At 45.2% G+C, this 20,221-nt stretch overlaps 1 protein-coding gene across 20 annotated transcripts in view; it reads left to right on the top strand.

Annotated features, from left to right (window-relative positions):
• The window catches only part of LOC105194212 (ephrin type-A receptor 4), a 119,521-nt gene that overhangs the window by 84,163 nt on the left and 15,137 nt on the right, over positions 1-20,221 (top strand). For 12 of the 20 annotated variants that reach the window (XM_039450942.1, XM_039450931.1, XM_039450927.1 and 9 more), the window contains exons 4-10: positions 17,439-17,724; positions 17,983-18,519; positions 18,833-18,993; positions 19,108-19,372; positions 19,505-19,693; positions 19,775-19,886; positions 20,028-20,098. In XM_039450942.1, coding sequence (XP_039306876.1) covers positions 17,439-17,724; positions 17,983-18,519; positions 18,833-18,993; positions 19,108-19,372; positions 19,505-19,693; positions 19,775-19,886; positions 20,028-20,098 — 1,621 coding nt within the window. The remainder of the gene's footprint in view (positions 1-17,438; positions 17,725-17,982; positions 18,520-18,832; positions 18,994-19,107; positions 19,373-19,504; positions 19,694-19,774; positions 19,887-20,027; positions 20,099-20,221) is intronic. The other 8 variants (XM_039450944.1, XM_039450945.1, XM_039450938.1 and 5 more) reach the window with 1 other exon arrangement.

The following is a 20,221-nucleotide window of genomic DNA, read 5'->3' as shown; positions in this document are numbered from 1 at the left end:
ATAGTAAAACTTGTTCTCACGGAAACGTGTCGGCGAGTTCTCGAATTGCAAAACGGCCGCGCACCGCCTCGTAAAGTGTCACTAGGGCCGCGCGCATCGGGACCACCCCGTATAATCAAGGAGCCTCTTTTGCATACAGGCGAGGCTCGCGTAAACGAACGAAAAGTATCGATTACAGATTTCTCATCGAGTCTCCGCGGCACAGAAACAAATCGCCTGCGCCTTTTAATTGCGCTACTCGACGGCAAATTTCGCAAAAGTTATGACAATGACAGATTCTTGTTATTTCTCACGCATTTCTTTTTCTTCCTTTTTTTTTGTTTTTTAAGATGTTCTCAAAACCGTCCATTGAAGTTGTACGAAACATTTAAAACTGTAATGTGTCATTATCACTTTTTAAATCAAAGAACGTTGCAGAAAAGAAATTAGTGTCAAATTAACAATTTATTGTTTCATATCTAAGCGAGAATATCAAATCTTCTTGAAAGAATTTGATAATGTTAAACAAACATTTACTTACGTGAAGAGAGAAAATTTCGTTATTAGCAAATTGTCTGTTTAAAATTACACTGAGATAAAAAATTGGTTAAAGTAGTAAAATATTTAATCCAATATGATCTAAACTAAATATTGGCTTAATTGAACAGTTATTTAGTTGCACAAAAAAGATATCATTTATTAAACCATACAAACGTTTAACCAAAACTTAATTAAACCAACTCAATATTTAGTTGCACGTATCGGACTAAATATTTTCAACAAATTTGTTTTCTCGATGTATAAATTCTTTCATGATTTTAGATTCTTACTTATATATGAAACAATGAATTGTTGATTTGATAGTATTTTTTCTGTGTATGAGAGAATTTGGAATTGGATAAGTAACATTTTTAACACTTTCACGAAGAAAACCAATTGGAATTTATCGAGTTATGTATAGTGTCCAACATATAATTAAATTGAATCTATATTTTATACATAAAATGTAATTCACTTATTCTAGAACAAATTTATTAAGGCAAATTACAGATACATGTATTTATGAGAAATTAAGGTCACGCTGCTATATAGTTGGAGAAACGAGACATATATGGCCTGCGTGTAATTTGATAAGATAAAAAGCAAGAATCATAAAATTTCATATCCAGTGAACATGAACCGCGTCGTAAAAGGTAAATTTATTTTTGTCTGTGCTTTCTCTCTTTCTTTCTATTTACTTCTCTTGTTAACCACTCGTCAGATAGTTTAAGAAAATTTGCCTCCAATTTATTTATCACGCAACATAAGACCATTAAATTAAATTGACGCGCGAGTCGTAAAGCCAAGTTTCTTTGCGAAGTGATCATTAAGCATTTCTGGATTAATTACTGAGAACCCGATAGGTCGTTTACACGCACTTTTCGTGTATTTAATAAAAAGAGCCAGCCATTATTAAAAATTAATAGCCCCGAACATGAGCAGCCGGTTGAAGTACACCTCTCGTCCGTACGATGCGACGGGGAGAAAATAATCGTTCAATATGATTCTAATTAGAGAAAAACGATCGAAGGTACAAAGGGTGGAACAACGCGATGCACGTAATAAACTTTACTTGCGTATGACTTCTCCAGAGCCAGACGCGTTTTTCATGTGTTCGTTAAATCCTGCTAATTATACGGAAGCCAATCCAATTATTTGCTTTCATCGGTTACTACCAGCAGCACTCATTGTCGACGATTGAAAGCTATTTATCCAGAGCCGTGCAGAAAATCGTGAGCCTTCGGGAATCCGCCTCGTAAATTTCTTCGTATGCGCAAACGCAAAATGGGATCGAGCACTCTCCTCGACATTAAGTACAAAACGGCGTTGACGAACTCATTAACATAGCAAAAAGTCTTGTTATGCACGAAAGGTAGTAAAAAATAATTTATTTGAAATATTACTTGTTAGGAAAAATGTAAAAATGTTTATTTCAAGCTTTATTTATGACAATATATTACGTAATTGACATAAACAAATATAAAGTTTATAAAAGATAAATAAAAACCTTTTCTGAGTCTATTATGAGCTGCGCCTCGGTTAAAAATTAATCTAAACGATAAACAAATTGAACATCGGGACTTCCAATATTTCTCTTTTCTTTAATAAAAAATAGATTATATTATCAACATGAATAATTTATCAATTGTGCCAATATTTTTGTCCAAGAATGAAACGTTTTACGGAGATATTTTTAACTCTTAACTGCGTTCATTTTTATTCTTTTCTACATGCAATTATATGTAAAAGAAAAAAATTAAATGTTTTACAAAAAAAAACAATAGTTTAGTGACATCTTCTTTAAAAATACTTTACAGTAGCTACTGCGCTGTATCAATACTTTGTCCAGCACTGTATATGAATGATCGTTGAAAAGATTATATTAGTTTTAATTTGATACTGTTTTTTGTTTTCTACTTATAAAAGGGCTCAAACACGTATACTATTCTACTCTTTTACGAAAAATGCATCCGGTATCTGCATTTTTTTCTACTATTAAGAACATGTAACAGTCAGTTCTGATAGCATGAGCAATCCATTGGCAACGAGGACGGAATTCCTGCCGCGCGTTGCCTCCGTCATCGCGCTGAACGGTCAGAAAATCTCCGGAATTCCGTTTTCGTTTTCGTCGGTGCTCTTTTCTCCTCCCACCCGACGGAACCTCGGAGATAGTCGAGTGACCTCGCGCGCAGAACGAAATTAATGCTAATCCCTTGGAATTAATCCCACGGGCCGAATGATTGAATGGAGGTTGGATTATTCTGGTCCGCGCCATCGGTCACATGAGTCGCGCGGCGCGGCGAGCCGTTTCCACGGGATTAATCACCCCCGGTGCGCTTCTTTTCCTACCCGGTCGTGGGGCTTTTTTCCGCATTTTATGACCTCGCGGGTGGATTACTATCGACTTTTTTGAAAGCGCGCCACCGTGCGCTTTGACAAATAATGCACGATTTTTCCCGGCCGCCTGCCGCCGCCCGTGAGGCATTTCACGAGGGCTTTTTTTTCAGAGTTTCGCCAGTGCTGACAAATGTCAATCGACACCGTCATTTTTTTTTTTTTATGACGCGAGATTATGGCAGCTGGCCTCGATTGTAACACCGTGATAATTTGAGTGTCGATGTCGCGGTGTAGCACTCAAATTATCACAGGCTATGGGCAGAATCGAATCTTCTCCAATAATAAAAGCTCCATAGAAGGGTGAAAATTGTGATGTAAATTTTATTACACGAAGACTGTAAAGTTTTATCGAAGTTAATTAAAAAAAAAAATGAAAGTGACATTAGATACGTAAGCTTATACTATCAATAATCTTTTATCCGAGTTTTTTCTAACTTTAAGGGTACTGGATCGGTGAGAGTTTTATTTTATTCATTGGATTACATTAGGCGGCGCGAGCTCCCATTGTAAATCGCGTTATGTTAAATTTAAGATAAGGACGACTATAGAAATCGTGCACGCGGCGAGATTATTAAGCCGCGTTAATATCGCATCCTCGTATAACTTCGATTGTCGATAATCGCTCCCTTTGTTCCCATAACGGGAGATTATCTTTTCTACTAACTACGGGGATGACTCGGGCGATATTCACATCGACAAACGCGTAAGCTCCTCCTCGCGGTGTTATCTATTTATTGATAGTGACATTAACCCGCGCATCAATGATCGTCATCGCGCTCGCTCGCCGAATCATCGCCGTCGATCTCGGCATCCGCGGATGACCGATCTCTGCCTAAATCTCTTCCTCTCTCGCGCGTCGAAGTGACTGTGCAGGTTAAAAAAAAAGTCGTCCCTCCCGCACCCTCACCTCGTCGACATTAACGATACGACGCGACGGCGCGGACGCGGCGCGACGGGAGGACGAAGAAGCAGACGAATGATCGTTTATTAGAACTGATAGCGTTTTAACTGGCTGAGATATTTCAGGCGAGTGAGTGAACCGACGAGGAGAAGCCGAGGAAGGGGGGAGGGGGAGGGGGGCGAGAAGAGATCTATAGCCTATCCACAGCAGTCCGAAGGCATATGTGCGCCCGCACATCGGTGTGCGTGCTGCGTGGATTATACGCGCGTACGAGCGCGAAGCGCGTGGGCTTGAATTCCGTCCGATTAAGATTTAATTTTTAAATCACGACCGTTCGCTCTGCACGAATCTACATGATTGCCAGGACACGTGCCATCCTGCGAAACGTGATTGCGCTTCGTTTGCCATTCTCTACGACCGCAATATCTATCCGGCGGTGTTTATTCCTGCAGGGGCGAGATTTCGGGCTGAACAGATGGCTGAAACCCCCCGGTTGACGATTGGTCGATGTGCTTCAGCGATTACATTCGATTGGGCAAATGATTCGTACCATTCGGGCAAATATTTGCAACCGCCAAGTGTAATAACGCGCACATTTTGGTTTTCAATTTGAAAACGTCAAAACCGCGTAGAGGAGCTAGGATGAGAAATTCTCGTGCGATCAGCTAAAATATTTGAAATGAAGAATGGAGTGCCCCAAAAAGTGCATTTCTTTCTTGTGAAAGATTAATGATTTCTCTAACGGGCTCCTTTTCGGGCGAAATTTCCCCTTTTTGAGAAAAGAAATTCTAGGGTCGTTATGCGTTACCCTATCGTTGCAGAATCGATCGTGGACCCTCATAGATCGTGGACAAATGGCTGACCTAGCCCAAGTGGTAGCCAGGTCACAAACCGGCGACCGACGCGACGACTGCACAACAGTCGTATACGGTTCCTGGGAACCGGCGCACGCGCGGCATTATGTACGCGTGTCAATCTCCATCGCCGGTCGCCTTCCGTTTTCACGAGGATTAATAAAAGCCTCGTCCAACGGCGAGAACTGTATATAGATCGTCTTGTGTAAATATTGATTCCCAGTGTTATCGCCCCCTGAAATTGTACGACCAGAAATTTAGGCGTTTGATACTGTCATCGAGCTGTCATGTCGCTTGCGACAGGGACAAGTGTCGTGTCTATGAACCCTCCCCGATTATTACATGCTACCACGCGCGACTAGATTCATAAGTAATCTCGTCTTTTTCGTCGCATTACCCTCCGCTTTTTGCACATAAAATGGAACAATCGTACTTTAAAGAGAGAGAGAGAAAGAGAGAAAAGTGGTCCAGAAAGCGTAGCTAACAGAACAGAGTGGGCAATTTTCAACGAGACGTCAATAAAATTGTCTTCGACTCACGTTATTTTGGACTGAGAGGGGAAAAAGACTCTCTCAGGAGTCCCTTTACATTCTTGTCCTCTGTCATTTAAATGCACCGTCACCGGGCGATGAAATTGTAGCGTTTCGTCGGTCTCGGCTTAACTTTCACGCCGCGGACTCGCCGGACGAACGGGAACAGGTCGTATTCGAGAAACGTGGATGCTACCGGCAAGACGCAGCGCACCCGAGCTCCGAAAGCCGTTTCTAGGAATTAAAATCATAAAGGCGGGCGGCCACGGTGAATACGAAATCTGCGGCTACCATCTGTTTCCCAGGCGAAGACGGGCGCGCCGCAGGTACGGGCTCGGCCGTATCGCATCAGCGGCGCTTATAAATCCAGGCTTATGATGTCGTTCCCCTTTTGACGGATCTCGAATTCACGATGAATTAATGGGATCGCGTGCGGAATACGGCAGGGAGAGGAGGTCGAGAAGCCGTGGCACCGACCGCGGTGAGGTCAAACGCGGACCGGAAGATGTACGGGCGGGTCTCGTCCGTCGCCGTCGCCGCATTTTACGACGCCAATTGTACGTGAGCCAGGTTGCAGACTCTACTTGCATAGTCGATGTCGCGTTTGGTGTACGCCGCCGACGGCATGGCGTACATACATACGTGCATTTCTTTACCGCGCGCGATCGTCCGCCGTCTTTATCGATCTGCGCGATGTGTTCGTCCGACCGATGCACCTGGTGCTTTTCACTCGTTCGCAAAATTCGCTCATTCCCATCCGGGATTTGTACATGCATATAAATCTGTTATTAATCAATAAATCGACAGTAAAATGGAATTAATAAAATTTGTAAATTGATTTATAAGTATATGTATCTTTATAAAAGATACCTAAATATAATGGAAGGTGGATGGATGGAAGTACTTCTACCACTAATTTCAACCCCTTTGACTGCAAGAAGGATAGGTAGAAAAAGTTTCGCGGAGACCGGCACTGCGCGGCGGTGCTTTTCCGAGCGCGTCCTGCCTACCGACGAGATATCTATTAGGATGGCAAAGCCTCTCCTAATGCATCTGTACGTTTCCCATTACGATTCGGCGCGCGTGGGTTAAACTAACGAGACCGGGCGACTGGGAAGCGAGGGTGCGCGAGGGAAATAGGGTGAGGATTTCGTAGGGGGGAAAGAGGGGGAGGGGTGATCGGAGGAAGAGGACAGAGAGGCCGCCGGATGGTAAGAAGGAGCACGATGGAACGAGAGATAATTTGGAAACGACGGAGAGAGAGCGGGATACGAATACGTTGGCACGTTGGCGAAGAGGAAGTGGGACGGAGAGAGAGCGAAAAGCGATGTCGGGGGAGAAAGCGGGATAGAGAGAAAGGGAGGGAGACGGAGAGCGTCCCACGGTTGAGTTTCCATCTCGATTGGCGCGGGTTTCCATGACGACCGGTACGTGACCACGTTGCCCATGGGGAAAACAGCGGAAAGAAAGGGGTGGCAGGCAGGAAAGGGGAGGGAAGAGGATGAACGGCGGGACGGCGAGAGTGTCACGGGCGCACCGACGTCTCGCGTCCTCTCCTCGTCCTGCTCGTCTCCCTTTCATCGACCCTGTACTCCGCACTGAGAGAGGACGACAAATAAATGGATACAGGATGCGTAGATAAGAAAAAGAAGGGAAACGGTTAAAGCAACCGTGAGCTCACGTGCAAAGCACGACCGCTTTTCTCAGAAAACTTTGCAGTCAGCCGGGCACCGGAAGTCCGTTAGTCGAGCGGAACGAATCGTCGCGAGTTGCCGGGATTGAATTCGTCAATTGTCGGTGGGACGGTGTCGCTTTGAAGCCGGAGGGATCGATCGTGCGTTCTTCCTTTGCTTATCCAATGATCTCGACATCGGGAGACCCGTAGCGGAGATACCTTCGGCTGTGTCACATCATCGTGAATAATTAGGAGGCTACTACTTACAGACATTACCTTTTCTACTAATTAGTGCCAATTAATACCGTCATAGTACTAGACGCTGCGCTATTAGTAATTAATGTCATTGCGCTATCGGTGTGACGCACAGCCGAGACTTTTATCGGCAAGTCGTATCATTAAACTTCGTGAAGCATAACTTTTCTTACGCGATCAGATGATACGCAGGAATCTCGAATGTGAAGGCGCTTCCCTAATAACTCACCTCGTAATTGCTGACCACGCGACATTGAGCAAAAAGGTATAAGGAAAAATATAACGATTCGAGCGGAATGAAACGCCAACATCGACCGACCCTTGGTCTAAGCTCTTTCTCTCTCTCTCTCTCTCTCTCTCTCTCTCTCTCTCTCTCTCTCTCTCTCTCATCCCTTTCTCTTTCTCTCTCTCGCTTTCTCTTCACAGTGGTGGATTGCCAATTTGTCGGAGGGTCGAACGGTAGGATCCGCATCCGTGCACTTCTCTCTACCCCCTCAAAGAACCTCCAGCCAGCAGCGCGAGAACCCCGAGCAACTATATCTCGAGCTCTCGGCATGCCGCTCGTATACGTGTGCGCGCGCGCACGCGAGACGAAAATCCACACGCACGTACGCACGCAGGATCGATGATTCATCCCGGGGAGCCGGCGTTGCCCTGAAATAAGGAGCCCGACCGACCGACCGACCGAGAGCAGCAACGAGAGAGAGAGAGAGAGAGAGGTGTATTCTGCCGAGCTTTTCTTCCCTCGGCGCGAGACGCGCATACCAAGCGTTCTTTGGTAGCCGAGGGTCGTGCGGTGGAAGCGGAATAGAAGTGACAGTCGGAGCGAAAGTCAATTTGGGAAAGCCTGACTGTGCGACTCGGAAAGAAGGGAAGAAAAGGTGCGAGCAAGGAGGAGAGCCTCCGTCCGAACGGGTGTCAGAAACGCCGATCGACCCTTCCTCTTCTCGTCGCGTGGTCCTTCACGATTTCCCGTCGACATCTCGTCGTGTATCGGCATCACGTATTGGAACCCTCCCTTTCCGGAGAGAAGGCTATTCTACGTCTACGTCAGCTTGTTGCGCGCTCGAAAGCCAGCTCTAACTCTAAACTCGAGAAAATTGAGGAAGCGAACTTGGAATTACACCGCGATGAGATGTATAAGAGAGATGCGATAGAACTCACAAATATCTTGAGATGGGGCTCTTATCGATCTTTTAAAAATTTATTCTACATACATTCCATATTAAAATATAGTTCTTTCTCGTCGCTCATCTCATTTACTTGTACATGATATTTTCAATTATATATATATATATATATATTTTTTACTAAGACAATTAAGGCTCTAAAAACACTAAGTCAGTGAGATAAAAAGCCGATAAGAACTAACACAAGTGCGTACCAATTCAATTTAATTCTTTATTAACAATTAAGCTTCTTCAGACGTTTTGTCTCTTGGTTTGGATCATCCCCAGTAAAAAAACAAAATATTTTTTGATAGAATTTTTACGGGGATTTTATAGAACGGGAACTAATTATGATAATAAAAACTGCTGGGGTAATTGCAAACGTTTTCAATTATTGCCACACAGGATGCGATTTCTATAAAGTTTTGACGTGCTCCCTGCATGTAATCATTCCGTACAAGTATCTCGCGAACGCATCAATGAAGTAGCAATCTTTCTCTAAGTATAGTTTCAACGAAACGATACTCACGTATTGAATCGTTCCGAGTGCATACCGGGCCTGATTCTATCCCCGGCGAATACCTCTACTTAACGTGTGCGCCTCGCTGCGCTTCTACTGCTGACCTCGAAATTCTGTGCTATATTCGCCCGCTGTGTGTAACCTGAGTAAAGAAGTTCGCGTTGTACGCTCGTCGTATCGCGTACAAAGAACGAAGTCCATCTAGACCAGAGATATATCTCGATCGGTATCGGTAAAGCGTTCGTTTATAGACGGTGCCAGGATCGAGAGAAAGAAAGAGAGAGAGAGAGAGAGAGAGAGAGAAATCTTAAGAAGATCGTGTTTAACGATCTTTTAGAGTCGGCCGGTGGTTACCGCGCCGGATATCCTACCTGTAAGACACGCGCAATGAGAGTAACACACAGGGTTAAGCGTGTACCACCGGTTACATTGTATCTCGCGGTGGTCCAGCCAGCATCGCGGAGCCCGGGTAAGATTGGATCTGCGAGTATCGATCATGCATCGAGATGAGACTTGGGCCGGGGCTCTCCTCCGCTCCATTCGAGTACTAATGGAAAGACTGGTATTCATGTGAACGGCCTTCGGGGCCTCTGCAGGCCGTTGCCTCCGCATTCGTTCCTCCTCCTCCTCCTCCTCTTCTTTCTCTTCCTATCTTGCCTCTCTTTCTCTCTTTCCCTCTCGCGCGCGCTTCTTGTTCTTGCCGCGCTCCGTCTCTCTCTTTGCACGCACAACCGCTCTCCTTCTTTCTCCTTCGCACTCACTCTCCGTCACTCTTCCTTCTTCTACTTTCAGATCCGTATATCCGTCATCCGGACCGTCGTTAGACGAGACTCTGTTTATTGACGCGAGTCCTCGAGTGGCTCCTTGCTCCTCGTTTCCTCCTCGATGCCTTGGTGCCGTTTACCGTCTGCGGAATGTACGAATGTGTCTATATACCGCTGTGATGTACACTGTGTGTGTGTGTGTGTGTGTGTGTGTGTGTGTGTGTGTGTGTGTGTGTGTGTGTGTGTATATGTGTTCGCAGCTTAATGCGCTTTCATCTGAAATCTCGTCGGTGCCACGCGCGTCTTTCCACGAGAATTTCGTACCGCGGGATCAGAGATAATGGACTCGGGGGAAAGACAGCGGAATATATATCGACGGTACAAAATAGAGGGTAGGCGAGAAGAAACGACCACGGTGAGATTCGAGGCTTGTTTCTAAGTCTTATTAAAGTTGGCCGAACTTCCCCCGCGAGACACAGTCGTTGAGATGTCAGACGGCGGAGAAAAGTACAAGAGAGAAAAGTACAAGACAAGGGATGGACCGGATGGATTAACCGGACTGGCCGGACGGATCTAAGCGAATTTCCTAGGAGCGACGTCCCAGATTCTTTGTTTCTATATTGAGTGACAGAAACGATCACTTTTCAGTTTCGCTCACAAAGAAGATTACGCGAAATTTTCCCACCTTATCAAAGATATCATATTGTCCATGTAAATCATTTTAGATGAACAATTTAGGAATCTTGGGTCTTCCATACTTTCAAAGCAGAAGCTGTCTCAAATCTTCAAATTGTAATTAAAAGCTATTTCGATACTGTTACAAAATGAAATCTTGATCTCTCGGTGCACAGAAGAAAAATTATTGCCAAATCAACAATCATATTCTCAAAAATCTTCTTGAAAGAATTTGAATCTTAAACAGACGCAAGTTGTTTACATAAAGAAATTTTGTTTCTTGTATGAAACATTTTGTTTCTTCACTTTTTTAGATTATCAAATTCTTTCAAGATTTTATACTTTTGCTTATATATGAGAAGACGATTGTTGATTCTAATTTCATTTTTTCTGTGTGAGACGTAGACGGGGCGCGAACGGTGAAAGATACCTTCCATCTACTGTTCCGCATTTGACAGATTCACGACAGTGCAACGCTACGATGGAATACAAAGCTTGCATTTTCGTTCATTGGCCGAACGATTCGCGTCTTTAACTGAAATCGTCGGGACTAGATTCCATTCGGCGATAATCATCCACGATGCAACGAGCATTCGGGTCGCATTCTTCGTTTGACCGACGTGTTTCACGTGCGTGGAACGAATTTATGTACATATATGTGCGACGGGGCTCCGGCGTGAATGCACTGTAGAATATCAAGAGAGAAAGAGAAAGAGAAAGAGAGGGCGAGATGCGGCAGTCCGTTGCGCGCCGCGTTCTCTATCACGAGGAGTAATTGACTATATAATGGATTCCTGCGACTGCGATACGTCAAACTGACAGGTCCAGGGGCGTGTGTCGAGAGTCCGCCGAGTCCTTCGATATTAAACCCAACCCCCGACGAGAGCGCGGACCCTCCGGCTAATTCGTGACGATTTTATAAAGCTGACGCCTCGCCCCCTTCGCCTGCTAACCCGAGCGATGTGCGAATTAGCATAAAACTACGCCGAGTTCGAGCGGACCCTTTTGCGAGGCGATAGGAAAAGTTGTCGACTACGGGGTACGATTAGGTATATTAACCTTGACTAGCAATCACGCGAGGTGGAGAGTAATAAAAGAGCGTTACGATAGAGTCAATATACTACGGACGATGATAGAATATATATTTAGATATTTAGTCGGATAACGTGTATCATATTAGAAAATAAAGCTACAAGTTTGCTGTACTGTCCTTGTGCAGTGCTCCTCTTAAGTTTCGAACATTTCGACTCGCTCCACTTTGTAATCATCCTCAAGGTAACAATATTGCTGAAATGCATGTCGAGTCTCTTTGCGAAATTTGGTTCAATCGGTATTACTTCTTAATACACTAACGGATATCACTAGGATCCAAAGTTTCGATTATCATTCGCAGTTACTTTTGTGAGAGTATTTCTCCTCCACTGGGATTAATTTATTTTTATTTGATGCCACTTCGGATATGGTACCCGCTAGTGACTCAACCGAGGACGAGTGAACGTTGGCATGCATCTCGGCAATATTACCACTCTAAGAAAGACTCCAAAGTGAATCAAAACGTTTGTATTTTTAGTTTGATTGATTTTCGGTTCAAAATTTTGCATTTTTTTTCAATTGTAACCACACTTGACTCTCATTAGTCTTCTTCAAATATTATAATTTTTAATTCTCGAGAATTCTTTTGTAATTTTATCGCATTTTTTTTTAACTCTTTCATGTCTCTCATTATAGCCAATAATTGTGTTTGAACTATCGTGTGTGCCCGCTTCAATCTCCGAAAAATTTCCGAGCGGCGGGAGGGAGGGGAAATTCAAGCTTGTCTGATTCAGTCCACGTGGCCCCGTACGGCCCTTCTCGTTACCGCATGACGTGCGCTGTCTCGTCAGGGACGTTCAGCCCCCCCTGACACGCGACGCCGACGACGTGCACCGCGCTAACTCGAAATATTACGACGACGGTTAAGCTCATTACGGATGGGTGGTTATCGCAAGACACACGAGCCGTCGTCGGCCGCTCGACAAGTAGCGAGCAGTGCATTGACGACGGATTTCAATAAGAAAAAAAAAGAGATGGCACGCTCGAAAACCCGTTTCTCTAAAATAATCTTGAATCCTAGGGAGATGATCCCAGCGGGAAAAATGAGGCTGGCATAACCACACGGCCATTAAATGTCATAATCTCATGCCGTAGCGTCAAGTTGAATTCTTGCCCGTCGTGAAATGTGATTCTATGATGAATATGATTACGAATTCTCGAACAAAAAGCGTGTATAATATACCGTTCAATATATGTACATAAATCAAGCGGTAGAATGACGTCTTCTTCGATGATATTGCCTGTATTGGAGGATATTTTATTCTATCGTTAAGAAAGATACGGAACCTCTTCTTTTTCACGAAGGCACCGTACCAATCCCCCGATACAATTCAGACCCGCGCGGCAAATAGAAACATCAGGTCATCGGATATATCGGCATAGTCGAATTTTGCAATTCGCTCCTTCCCCCTCCCCCTTCTCGCAAGGAGTCGATCTTCGCGTCGTAAATCTCGCGGCTGGAAATTGCTTCTTCCAACGGCGTTTCGATCCCGCGGAGGAGAACGATTTGTCCTTTTCTGGAAGGAAGATCCCACACCCCGCAAGCATTTCCCCGGCTCGAATAATCCAGGAATAAATTCTCACCCGACATCTTCTCTCTCACCCTCCCTGGACTTCCTTATTTCACCGACGATTTCTTCTCCCCTCGTACGCGTACATACACGCATATTCGCACGCACTTGCATATATACGGAAGAGAGAGAGAGAAAGAGGAAGCTCAGTCAAGTGTCGAGGTGCCGTGGAAATGCTCCTTAAACGTCCTTCCTGCCAATCTTTTGCCCCGAAATACGGTTTATATCGGCTTTGGGGTGCGCGGAATAAACGGTTACATAAAGTTTTCGATTGGCGCGTGGCGTAACCACCCCTGTCCGAGGGGGAGGGAAGGGGAATGACGGACGCCCACCCATTCCCGGGGATACACATATGTGCACTTGTTCGCCCGTAACGGACGAACTACCCTCGTCCGGGCTCTGTATTATATCGCCGGCGATATCAGTGCCATTGTATTTAAAGCGACGACCATTTCACGAGTCGGACCGTACTCGAGTTAATGAACTTCCTACGAGAGGATAATTGACGGAATGTTCGCTACTATATATTTACTTCTACGCCTCTCTATACTTATCTACTGAAATTACTCGTATTCGTAGAATTCTGACTACAATAGCGTTGTTTACATCTCGCGTACGCTCTCTCTCTCTTCCTTGTACATCTAATATGAATTATATTGAAAGTATTAATTTTAATAAATATTAAGTACACAGTTTGAAATAACGATCTTTTATTCCACGTAATTTCATCATGAACGCAATTAGGGTTCGGTTCTCCCGAAGGTGTCGGCTAAGTGACGGCAAGAAGAACGGAGGAAAGCTCGATCGCGTCTGAATGCGGTACGTGTCCGTCGCGAGAGCGGTCCGTAGGAGTGCCCCCGGATGCACGTAGCTCGACGGAGGAGAGAGCCCCTACGTGCCTGCCGATGCAACCTCACCCCGAGGGTGAGGGTTAACCCCCGGCACGAGAAGAGAGCTCAATATATATTAAGATCCGCGAACCCCTCGGATCTAAAAGTTCGTAACGTTCCCCTGCTTGGCTCGTGGAAGTCTTCCTACAGACTCTCTCGCTAACCTCCCTATCCGACGGCTACGCCGTCGGAATTGCGATTATGGTGGCGATATTACTGGCGTAGGGGCAGTGCGGGGATCCGCGAGGGTGGCAGCATCCCACGTCCATCTCTCTAATAGTTCCCTTCTTTTTCCGCCCATCTTGCTCGCGCGCGCACGCATTCTGAGCTTATTGACTTTACTTCTGTGCCATCGACTCGTATCCATTTACTTGCCACGATTTTTGTGCAAGAATGGAGCCGGAGAAATGACTGGCAAGAGGTTCTTGTCTTCGACATAACAGGGAAAGCACCACAGGGTGGCTCGCAGGTACCTTCGACCGCGTCAACCACATGACTTGCAAAGTGTTGCTACCTTTTGTCATGTTTTTCTCAAGCAAATTATAGCCTAACTATAAAAAAGAAAAAGGGGACAAATAGCTAGTTACAGTCGTAAGAGTTGGCCCGAACGAGGGTACTATTTGCTGTGATCTTCGACAATGGTTTACGATGCACAAAACAGAGAGTCAGGGTAGTTTTACTTCGATGTGAGGATGCGTACGAAAAATAACGTAAATGGAATGTCACGCTTTAATACAATTTTGCAATTTATCATCCGTCGCTACACCTAAAAAGCAAAGGACTGAGAAAAACCCAGTTGGCAGTTTGCACGTGCCGTCTTTCGCTCCGTGCTTTCGCCGCCAATGCGGAAAATAGCGAGACACGTCTACCTGCTGCAAAACGGCGAGACGAGGGCGTGCGATCGATACCCGACCACAAAGACGCTAACCACGGCATAGTTTTCATCGACATCGAACGGCCATCGATCGATCGCGCGATATGCAAATGTACGATTTTACGGGTCATACTTAATGCAAACTATACGTCCGAGAAACTTATCGTATGCCATTCTACTAATCCCAATGATATTTTCTACATCAGGCCACAGTATTGTTATATACTTTCAATAGTTTCAGTCTTCACTCCGCGTGGAAAACTCGACAATTTACTAAAAATTTAAAAAATTCATAAAGAGAAATTACAAAATCTATGAATTTTTTTCTACAAATCATGCTTGTAACGTAAATTGTAATAAGTAGAGTAACTCCGATATTTGCGCCAGAGATTTGCGAGCAAAAATAAAAGTAGTGGAGATAACTTGCTTTCAACCACTCTATTATATGCTTTTATATGTATGTATTGTGTTGTAATTTTAGTTTCCTACTCTTAATATTAACGACGTAATCATTGTGCGTTGAATCAATTTGTCAATGTTATGAGCGGCGCAGCGATTACAATTTACGTAAATGAACGATTTACGTAAATTAAAATGATTGCTCCCCCTCTCTCTCTCTCTCTCTCTCTCTTTGTAGGAAATATAGGTTTGTTGATTATTTATTCATGATACACAAGTGAGATAGCAAAGCATAGAGTATACGAAAATACATGTGGTTAGCTCTTGTATTGTTTGTCCAACTTGATTGTGCTATTCATGAGTGACCATGAATCCCACTTTTGATAGACTATACGTCAAAAATGGAAGGTTTTCTTAAGTTTTTTTTCCAAATATAAAAAAAATAAATATTTCGTATTTTTAATTTTTTTAGTAATAAACATTATGAAATTTTTGTTGGTATAATTCATTTTCATTAAACATAATAAATACTACTTGATGAATTGAGTTTTTGATTGGTGCGGTGTATATGCCGAAGTTACCCTAAGTTACTCGTGATCTTCCGTAAGCCAAAACAAAAGAAAAATGTGCACGCAGAATCGATTGCGAAATGTGGGATTGCAATGAGATAAAATGCAGTGGCTAATCTCCTTTTTTCTCAGTTTCAATGAGTAATTTCATGGGATCCGTCACGCCGTCATGGGTTCCCCACAGTGGGAAATCCGTCTCGCCGAAAAATCGACGCGGCGCATTAAAACGAGAACGACTCTCGACGCGAATCCAATTAAATGCCGCGCGGCGGCGGCGTTAACGACGCCACGTCTCTCCTTCGTCTTTTCCTCGCAGCTTGCAGCGAGGATGAAAGCAGGAGGCATAGACACCGCCCCGGCGAAAGGGAGAACGGATTTTGCCGTCCTAATGAAATTTCCCGGACGATGAAGAACCTCGGCGGAGAGGCGTCGAAATAAATACGCTGTGCGATGATAGTGGCGCGTTTTCTCATTTCTCTAATAATCCCGGGGGCGAAACGTAACAATACCGCGCGCGAATGTCAGGAAAATAGGGAAAATAACCGTAGGATAAAAGAGAGCACGCGACAGATTCGAATTCTCATTCTCGATCCGCGTAACAAAGCGATAATATCCATTAATCCAATTACAACTGCGAGCGAGCAAGAGTATTTTATCGTAAAAGAGCGCGCCGCGTGCTTACTTTAAAAGCGGCGCGAATCCAGTTTCGCAAACCCCGCTAAAAACTATTAATTGCGATCGGCGGCGTGCGAAGGGTACCGGATCGTAATTCGATGCGCGGACGACGGCGAATTGCGGGACCGTGCTGCTCTTCCGTGGTTCCCGGCTACTGGTGCTCTCGGGCGCGCGGACCGCTGAAAAAGCTTTTTTCCACCGGCAGCGCTTTAATGAAATTTTTTCGACCTCGTCATCGTCCCCGTAATAATCTCCCTTTTGCAACCGGGTAGAGCCGGCGCGGCTGAATTTATTGCAGCCCGCCTGCCGGAAACACGTCCGCGAGGAAATCTTCTGGATAAGAGGCTCACGAGCTCTACCACGGTCTACCGTTTTTTGTCACTCCTTACCTGCCGAGTCTTTCCTGGTCCGAGTATGAAATACGCGGGAGCGGGGAGGCCCGTAAAAAAAAGAGAGAGAGAGAGAGAGAGGAGAGGAGATGAGATTGTAACGGGAGGGATAAGAGAGAACGAAAGGAAAGAGAAAGGGAAAGAAAGAAGAAAAGAGAGCGAGAGAGAGAGAGAGAGAGAGAGAGAGAGAGAGAGAGAGAGAGAGAGAGAGAGAGATGGGTTCCGGTGACGGGGCGAGGACGACGGCGATGGATCCTTCTTGCCCTGGTCGGAACTTTTTGCGGTCACTCTTGGGACGAGCCCGAGAGCTGAGGGGGGCAATAAAACTAATGGTAACGCGCGCCGGTAATTCCTTGCGGTCTGTTTGTCGCAAGTCGACGACCTGGCCTCTCCGCCTCGTCATTTACCGAGGGAGGATTCTACGGCCAATGTCGGCCGACGACGACAATGATGACGACGGGTGGTGCTTTCTCGCTTTCGTCGCGGTTGGTGGTAACATGGTAAAATTGGGTTAGCATCGCAGATTTTAAGTGCCGGATGCCTTCCTGCCCGAAATGCGATCGCTCTTTCTCTCTTTTCGATACCTTTGAAGGGTTTCGCTTTTCGACCATTGTCCACGCCGGTCTCATTAACTTCAACTAAGAACTAAAATAGAAAAAAAGTGGAATTCCCTGAACACATGCTAACGTGATTTTTTTTTCTTTGTGATCTGTCCTACAGTGGGTCGAGGAGTCTTTCACGAACTTCGACAAAGGTATCAATTGGCGGAGTTACGTCGTATGCGACGTAGCGTACACCAACGTGAACAATTGGCTGTGGACACCGTTCATAGAGAGGGGTCCGGCGAACCGCATGTACATAGAAATCAATTTCACGACTCGCGACTGTTCGCTATTCCCCGGGAACGCTCTCAGCTGTAAGGAGACCTTTAGTCTACTCTACTACGAGTTCGACGCTGCCACCAAGGAGCCACCCCCGTGGGAACCAGACAGTTACAAACTTATTGGTGAGTGATGATGAAACAGAGCTTAGTAAATTGAAGGATTCACCTCGGAAATAAGATAATGATATTATTTCGAGACTAACAAATCTAAAAGTTTTTCTTCCTTCAAACAAGACATTAAGAATGATTTCTGAGAATATTTTAAAAAAGTAAAAAGTTATATATAGATAATTCATAATTAATAAATTTCATATTTCTCGACTGAACTCGTCAATCTCAATATCTAGAACAGCTTTTCACGTCGATTTGACGTACTTGCAGGTCGTATAGCTCCGGGTGAGGGTAGGTTCAACACGAACACCGAAGTGATGATAAACACCGAAGTAAAGTCGATCCCAGTGACGAAGAAGGGCGTCTACTTCGCCTTTCGTGACCAAGGCGCCTGCATATCGATCCTGGCCATCAAGGTGTATTACATCAGCTGCCCCGAGGTCTCGGCGAACTTCGCCCATTTCCCGGCCACGCCGACTGGTCGCGAGGTTGCGCTTATCGAGCAATCGCGCGGCGTTTGTGTCGCGAACGCCGTCAAAATCGCCCAGCCGACTTATCTCTGCAAGGGTGATGGCAAATGGTACCTCGCGTCGGGTGGATGTCACTGCAAACCCGGCTACCAACCTGACGAAGCGAAGCAAGAGTGCAAGGAGTGTCCGATAGGCAAGTTCAAGCACGAGGCGGGCTTGACCACCTGCGAGCCATGCCCCGAGCACAGCAAAGCTCCTGATTACGGCTTCACGGAGTGTCGTTGCGATCCGGGCTATTATCGAGCGGAAAAGGATCCTAAGAAAATGCCTTGCACGCGTAAGTATGAATTGAACTAAACTAGCAATTTCGACAGAATGAATTCTCGTCATTATTTTAAAATTTAGAATTGATAATCATCCATATAACTACAGTGTCTAAGAGTTTCAAAGAACAAATTATAACGATCTCTCTAGTGTCTAATTAAAATATTGAATTTTGTTATTTATACACGTCATATTAATTATTCAATGTAATGTTTGTGCAATAATGTTGTGTATTACGCTAAATTGAATGTTTGGCCTAAGCGAAAGACGGAAAGAATTTGGAGGGCGACGTTCCACGAAAATCTTCAAGAATATACTTCTTGCAGAACCACCTTCGGCGCCGCAAAACCTGACTGTCAACTTTGTCGATCAGTCCACGGTGATCCTTTCTTGGAACGCGCCGCATATGCAGGGTGGCAGGTCCGACACGACTTACAGAGTGGACTGCGATTCCTGCAGCATGGGCGTCAAATACATTCCCAATACCGTGAGTTTCCCTAAAAGTCGTATGTTATATACGCAAATATATAGATTGCGCGGTAGTTGAGTTAATTTCTCGACCAAAAAGTTTACGCACGGATTCGCTTCGATTTTGCGACAGGAGATCTTCAACGACACGAAGATCACGATAACCGGCCTGAACGCGGTGACTACTTATCGCTTCCAAGTGTTCGCCGAGAACGGCGTATCGTCGTTGGTCGGCAAATCGGAATACGTAGACATTACCGTTACGACGGAGGCGAGCGTGCCGAGTCTAGTGAGCAACGTCAGGATCACGAGTGTCAAGAGCTCGGAGCTCAGCATCAGTTGGGACGCGCCGGACGTCGGAGCTGGCGGAGACAACGATCTCGTCGAGCGATACGAAGGTAAAAAGCTAAAGAACCGTAACAACATTGTATTGCTACGCCATTGTACGGCGAGATCAATTCCAAATTGTCACTCGATCTCGCGAGGTGCCGTGGCGGAGGGATTAATAATCGTCTCGATATCTGGTACAGTGAGGTGTTACCCGCGCTACGACGACGCCACTAATGCAACCGTCATTCAAACGTCCGAGCTGTCCGCCACGTTCAAAGGTCTCAAGCCTTCCACGGATTACGCGATACAGGTTCGCGCTAAGACCACCCGCGGCTGGGGCGAGTACACGCCGGTGATATTTAAAAAGACACCCCACGCGATGGGTCTAGGTAAGCGCGTTCAGCGGCATTTAGATTTCATATTTCGCAATCTCTTTTATACCGCGCCTCTAACACGAGCATTTCACGCAGATTACGTCGGCGAAGACGACAACATGCAAGTTAGGATAATCGCAGGGGCGATCGTTGCTGTGGTCGTACTTCTCGTGATTATTATCATCATGACCGTTCTGATCCTTAGAAGGTAATTGAATCATTTTCAATACTAAATATATATATATATATCTTGTGTATCGCGAGCTATATCGTATACTTATGCGCGAGGAGTGACTCTTCTTCCAATCGCTTTGCTCAATTCGGCTGATATTATGCGATTTCGTTGCAGCAGGGCCTCGGACGAGTGCAACAAGAAGCAGCCGAGCGACTGCGACACCCTGGAGTACAGAAACGGCGAAGGTACGTTTTGCATTTTGCTCGAAATTTCTCTCTTTAAGATTTATTATTGCTATTACCCGCCCCGCCCACAACGCTGTCACTTTTATAATTGTTTCATTGCGCCCTCGTGTCTTGTGACTAACT

This window comes from Solenopsis invicta, chromosome 6, assembly GCF_016802725.1.
Source record: "Solenopsis invicta isolate M01_SB chromosome 6, UNIL_Sinv_3.0, whole genome shotgun sequence".
Taxonomy (NCBI): Eukaryota; Metazoa; Arthropoda; class Insecta; order Hymenoptera; family Formicidae; genus Solenopsis; species Solenopsis invicta.
This window is presented reverse-complemented; position numbering and strand designations above follow the sequence as displayed.